Below are 6,771 nucleotides of genomic sequence, written 5' to 3' on the forward strand. Positions count from 1 at the left end.
GCCCTACCACCAAACCCAAAATGTTTTCCTCACTGGTTTTGTTCCACACAGCCCCCTTGGGTAGGTACTCCTCAAACTTCCCTGTCTCCCTCACCCAAACCCCACATCTCCCCATCAGGGGAGGCAAGACCCTGGACCCATCATCTCTGTCAGGTGTCCATACACAGAGGCACAAATGCAAGCCAAGAGCCACATCCCAGGGCTCATTGCCTGTTTCTTAAACATGAAGTTTCCCCATGACCCTTAAAGCACATGACTGCTCACCCCCACACCCATTTCCAGCGCTGTATCACATGTATCTGTCCATCTGTCCATGCTTCTGCCCAGTCCTTGAGGATCACAAAGCAAAAGTCCCTGTCTCATGCAAGACTGGTGCTGCTGTCACCAAGCCACAACTTTGTGGCTGGGCTTCGAGGTATGTGGTCATCAGCAGGAAATAAAGTTTGCATCAGAGCTGTGATGATTCAGGGGGTTTTGGGGTGGTTTCTTTTCATCCCCACCAGCCAATAAGAGCACTCCCAGAAGCACTTCTCTGGCAGGAAGCAGGGCAGATACTCCTCTGGCAGTCGGGCTCCTCTTCTGGAGTGGTGGAGATGGCAGTGAACCTCCCCTGCAGCTTCACTGCACTTTGCTGTTTGGCACTCTGGAGCTTCACTGGGACTTCAGGTGGTAAGAATGGAAAAGAGTTGTTGTTTTCCTTGTGGTTTACGTTCTGTGAGTGCTGCTACGTAGTGCTCTGGTGAATATCAGCCTTTCTCCAAGTGCTGCCCATGCTGGCTCAGCACTGCAGGGCGCCGGCTGCAGCTGAAAACCCAACTGCTCAAAAGACTTTCTCCTTGTGTAGTGAACCATGCTGTCCAGGGATATCATTTAGGGGTTTTAAAGTCAATTTATGGTTTTAACTCATTTGTCAGTGTTTAAACTCTGCATGACCTTGATTATTAAATCTAAAGGCTGCGGGTAACAATCTGACTGCTAAGTACAGATGGACACTTGAGTGCAGATTAGCTGACTTTTAATGAAGCATTAACCTGTTTCATTTCTTTCTTTGCTGAGCAAGGGAACTCTCTTGATTGCAGCTGGCCTTAAATCTTTAGAATGGGAGCTGCAGACATGAGAGCTTTTTCTCTGAAGGTTTTGGTCCAGTACTACTGAATATATTTCAGTATTACTTTGGTTCACATATACAGAAAGAACTCAGGGATGGTGTTGGGTTAGCCAGTAGCTTTTTGTTTCTGCTGTGGTTTCCTCTGGGGGCTGCAGAGGCATGCAGGAACTCTGCCACATCTTAAATGTAAAGATAAAGCCCTAGCCCTGCTAGGGGGAGGAAGTTTTTAAAGGAGGAAGAAATGGGGAGGAGGTTTTCAAAGCATCTGGTGGGGAAAAAAAAATCAACACGTTGCCATCTGCTTATTTGTTTCACTGCAGCCTGGGAGGGAGCAGCCACAGGATTGATTGCTCTCTCATACTGCAGGAACAAGGTCCCCAAAGCAATCCTCAAGGAGGAAAGCACAAGAGAGAACCTCTTAATACAACATTCAGCTCATATCTGCAAAAACAGCCCTTGTTTGCTTAATAACAGATGGTTGCCAGTTAATTTTGAGCAAGAAAAGTGTCTAACCCTACAATTGCCCGAAAGAAGGAGCAGGAGGAGGGCTGGCTTTTCCATCTCTCTCTTCACATTTCCAAATCCAGGAGCAAGGATGGGCTCTGAACAGGAATGCTCTGGTCCTAAACATCTCTCACTAGAGCAGCAAGAGTTGTCTGCTCAGACTGTGAGATCACACACTCGTGGCCTCTGAGTATTGTAGGTGCCTGGCCACGTTTATGCTGTGCCTCTGCTCCCACACAGCCTGGATGTTTCAGGAATGCTGGGATGCCTAGAGCCCTGCAGCGCTATCTGACCCTCTGAGCCAAGTCTGCCTTGTGCCTGGAATGGGGCCATCACCTTACACAAATTCTAATTTTTAGGAAATGGCACTCAAGACAAGCCAGAGATGAAATGGTCAGAAAAGGCTGCAGAGAGAAAATCAGAATTACAGGTACCTCACAGCAGGGAGTCTCTGGGGTTTGGAAATAGAGTACTGCAAACTGTTCCAAACACTGAAAATTATTTCAGACCTGCGTGTTTGCCATGCAGTGACCACTTTGAATGGGAATGGAAGCACAAAGAAAACCAAATCCCAGCCTTAAGGAATCTGAGTCCCCAGAGGAAAATGGTGGGATAAAGATCTCCCACAAGGGCTCAGTAGATTTTATACCCACTTTGCTCTGGTATGAGTCGTTTTCAACACCCAAGTGTGAATGAGGAAAAATGCCCAGTACTCCTTAGTGAAAGCTGGTGGGAAAATATAACCTATAACCTATCCCCTGCTTCCTACACATGGTATATTGAGTCTACCTGTCTACAACACCTGCCCAGCTTGCTCACCTCTCCAGGTGATGCATTTCAGAGGCCTGGCCATGTGTGACACTGCTGCATCTCCTAGGCACTGGAGTCAGGAACAAGGGCTCTTGGACTCTGACTCTTGGTTTGAATAATACACATAATAGTTTTCTTTCCATCCACACAGTGTGATTTCAGCCAGTCTCATTCACCCCATGCCTATAAATGATGTCACCATGACTCAAGAGGCTCTCAAAAACCACAAAAGGACATTGTGTACAGATTGAAAGAAGCTGTGGTTATCACCCCTTCTGCAAAGAACAGTATCTCATGTCAACACCCCCACCACTGCAGCACCTGACTTTCCAACAGGTGTGAGAGCAGATATTCAAGCAAGGTGCTGGGGAGCAGCAAGGAGAGCCCAAGGCAGCAACCTGCTCTCAGCCTGACAGAACGTCCCAGCTGCTAGGGGAGCTCAGAAAAAAGCTGGTCCCTACAGCTCTTGGGTTGGTATTGATGGCACAGGAAAAAGCATGGCATTTCTGAGCAAGAGGACAGCTGGCCTGGTGGGCAAACCAAGGCCCTGCTCTGCCTGGAGCTTCATTTCTGCCTGCAGACAGGTCCTGCATGGCCCTCCTCAATCACCTGTGGATGCCAGTGCCTTAAACCCCTGTGAAAAGTTTTACCCGTGAGCTGAGCACTGGGTGAGATGTGCTTGCCTGAGAAACACCTTTGGTCCAAGGCTGAATGGTCACAAGCTTCTGTTACTCTCAAATTCCACCCTTGCTTCAGCAAGAAGACACCATCCCACAGAGAATAGGTGCTTCCATATTTCTCCTCACAGAGAAAAGCAAGGCACAATTCTTCCCAAGAATATTTCTGGGATTCACGTTCTCTGAACCTCAGAGAAAGGAACAACAATTCTTATTTGCTGTGCCTGTGTTTGTGCAAAAGGAGAATGCAACATGGAAATTGTTTACCCAGAGTGATGGTGCTTTGTTTCCTTGCCTATCAGGGCCAAGTGTGTGTGTGTGTGTGTTGGGACTGTTGGCTGACAGTCACGAGATTCTGTGCAGTGTGAGCAGAATTGAGTGCTTGGCAGATTCAGTTTAGATGTAATGCAACATAGTGTAATGTAGTATAGAATAATATAGTATAAAAAAGTAATTAATTAGCCCTCTGATAAGATGGAGACAGATGCATCATTTCTCTCCCTTCATCAGGGGCGAAAATGTCATTGATAAATAGTCTTGGGACCTACAAGTGGATTCTGGGCTGTTGGGTGAAAAAACACCACAACACTTGCCCAGTGCTGGCTGCACACCCATAGTGCCAACACAGATCAGAGGCATGGCACAGGAGAGCTCATCACCTCCACACCTTCAGAACATCCACTCCTCTCCAACAAATGGTCTGGGTCTCTCAGCTCCCACCTGCAAGAAAATACAGGGGTCATTAAGGTATCTGGGGTATCAGCCAGGAAGAGAGATGGATTTGGACATCCTCTGGTTGAGGAGGGATGTGGAATTGAGTCTCTCCTTTGCAGGTCAAGGCATTAAGCCCCGAGCACTGTTACAAGTGGGTGCAGCAATTAACACCTGTGAGAAGGATGTGACAGTATAAGTAGGATGTGCATAAGCAACATGTGAGAAATTTTTGTCACCTTCCATGCTGATGATGTTACATAATTCTGGTTTGGTTTATTTATTTTTTTAATAGACTTCAGATCATCAAGCTGCCCCTGCAAACTGGCTTATGTACACAGCCTATGCTCTGTGCAGCTGGCTGTGGGTGAAAGATCTATCTGTGAAAAAAAGCTAAAGGTGATAAAAAGCTTGACTTTCACAGCAGACTGAGTACAACCTCTTGTGTACATGTGTGTGCACAAACACACCCAGGCTCGCTGCCTGCACGCACACAGGGTCACCTCCTGCACTGGCAGCCCTTGGCATTAGCAGTGGCTGGATGGCACCTTCTGCAGGATTGGGGATTTTTTCCTCTTGATTTCAGAAGTGGGAAAATGGAGAGGAAGGGAAATGTAAAAGGGAGTGAAATAATGACATCAACTGTAAGCTCTGAGCTTCTTTTAAATGATTGAAAAATAAGCGGTGCGTGGGGAAAGAGCTACACAATCAAGTAAAAATATACAGTAAATGGTTTTATGAACTGCTGTAATGTGAAGGATCATGGGTTAACCCCCACACTCCCCAATTTCCATCTCCTGCACACCTTGCTTCACCACTACACGACCTTGGTAATCACAGAATTGCTTGGGTTGGAAGAGACCTTAAAGACCACCTACTTCCAACTGCCCTGCCACAGACAGGGACACCTTCCACTAGACCAGATTGCTCAAAACTTTAAAACTTCCAAGGATTAAACATGTACCAGTGTCCTATCACCCTTTCAGTGAAGAATTTCTTTCTAACATCTGAATCCTTCTTACATAAAAATCTCAAGATGCCATCAAAGGTTTAAGGGTGGGGTGTGGGATAAAAACTTGTATCTGTAAGATAAGATATGCAAATTAAGAGCAGCAGAACTCTCAAGCCAGTGTTTGATATGCTGTCAAAACTATACTCTGAGCAACATGTCCTATCTTTATAAGCAGTTTCAAAGTTGGTCCTTTTATAAACCAGGAGTTATAACAGAGACACTGAAATAATATTTGTGATATTCTGGCTTTTTCTAAGTAATTTTGAGCTCTGCTTTCACTTCTGGCAGCATCTCTTTCTGTCACTTCATTTCCTAGGACTGTTTCACCATTTCAGACATATAAATGAAACTACTTTGTAACAGATGTGAGCAGAGACCTTCTGAGGTACAAATGCACTGGACAAGTAAAAGGGTTTGGCATTGGTTCAGAGGGCTGCAGCTCCCACCCTTTCATGCCCCTGATGTGTTTTACCCTGATGTTTGGTGTTGTTTCAGGTACACATGTGACACCACCCCACTCTACCATAAGACCTGGCTTCCCTGTCCCAGTGAACACCAACAACCCCGAGGTCCGCAGGGCCGCTCGCTTCGGGGTCTACAGGTACAACAACAGCTCCAATGACCTCTTCCTGTTCAAGGAATCACACATCAAGAAAGCCATGGTACAGGTAAGAGCAGCAGACTCCTGATGGTTCTTCTCCAAACCATCTAACTGACCCTCCTATGGCATATCCAAGACACAAACTCCCAGATCCTCCTCAGAGCTGCTAAAGCTGTCCCCTGTAGCGCTGCTACACACTCTGTGTGGGTGACACACAGTTCTCAGGTGTAGCACTTGATTCCTGGCCAAAGTTTTGGCATCTCTTTCCCCTGCCCTCACTCTAAAGGAGGAAACTGCTTTCTCTAGATAGTCAGAGGGCTGAAGTACCTGCTTCACGTGGAAATCAAACGCACTGTGTGTGAGAAGAGGGATCACCCCAGCCTGGACAGCTGTCACTTCCAGAGGGAAAAAAACCTGCAACAGGTATGTGTTCAATTTATTTGGGGTGCCCAGGAACTGCAGGGGATTCTTGGTCATCTCTAGCTGTACAATCCCTTTTAGACCAGCTCTGCCACGTCTCCGTGTGTGTACAAGCCCCTCCTCTGCAGCTGGGGTGAGGCCAGTTTATCGCCTTTCATGCATCCAGGGCCAGCTCCTGCCTGCAGGGAGCTGAACCAGACACATCCACCTGGCCCATATTCCTGAGTGACTGAGGAGAGTGTTCAGAAATAGAGTAGGTGCTAAATAGCTTTCCTGGGTGGGAAACACTTTACACAGGCTTTCCCACTAGACAGGATTACTTAGCAAACAGCACTTTCCCTAGGATAAAGTGGGCAGACAAAAGGATGCTGTTTTCTCCTGCCCCATCACAGCCTGCAATGCTGAGATCAACCAGCAGACACCTGAACTTTTTCACCTAATCCTTTTTTATTCACAGATGCTGAGATGCTATTTTGAGGTCTGGATAACACCTTGGGCACACAAAGTGCATATTCCTGTTGCCCACTGTCACCAAGACCTTTCCCCATGAGAGCCTGACTTCCAGAGAATCTCCTACCCTGAGTTTTTCCTTGCCTGGACTGCTGAGGTCAATACTGAAGTGGGGAACAGCTGTACAGAACTGCACAGAGCTTTTCTCTCAAAGCACATGGTTGTTTTTTTCCTTGAGAAAGACACTCAAAAGACAAGGACTGCCTTGACTGAATGTCTTGCTATCCAGTTTTGTATCTGTTTTTCCAAAACTAAACTGCACATGAACACATGTTGTCATTCATTTGCCACCCATCCTCTGGCTGAATTCCCAAGCACTCCCAGGAAGCTCTCTTGCACTTGTTTTGTGATGAACTTTCACAAAGCCATGATGGAAACAAGTCTAAACCACAGCATGTGTGAATACAACACCTAAGAA

At 46.6% G+C, this 6,771-nt stretch overlaps 1 protein-coding gene across 1 annotated transcript; it reads left to right on the forward strand.

The window, feature by feature from the left end:
* The first annotated feature begins 573 nt into the window (after window positions 1–573).
* Window positions 574–6,481, forward strand: CST7 (cystatin F). Its single transcript, XM_084202884.1, has 4 exons — window positions 574–669; window positions 5,318–5,490; window positions 5,730–5,846; window positions 6,301–6,481. Exons 1-4 carry the CDS (start codon window positions 594–596, stop codon window positions 6,391–6,393), a joined length of 459 nt encoding a protein of 152 aa, XP_084059010.1. The 5' UTR covers window positions 574–593; the 3' UTR covers window positions 6,394–6,481.
* The last annotated feature ends 290 nt before the right edge of the window (window positions 6,482–6,771 follow it).

Source organism: Fringilla coelebs (assembly GCF_963513975.1).
Source record: "Fringilla coelebs genome assembly, chromosome: 3".
Taxonomy (NCBI): Eukaryota; Metazoa; Chordata; class Aves; order Passeriformes; family Fringillidae; genus Fringilla; species Fringilla coelebs.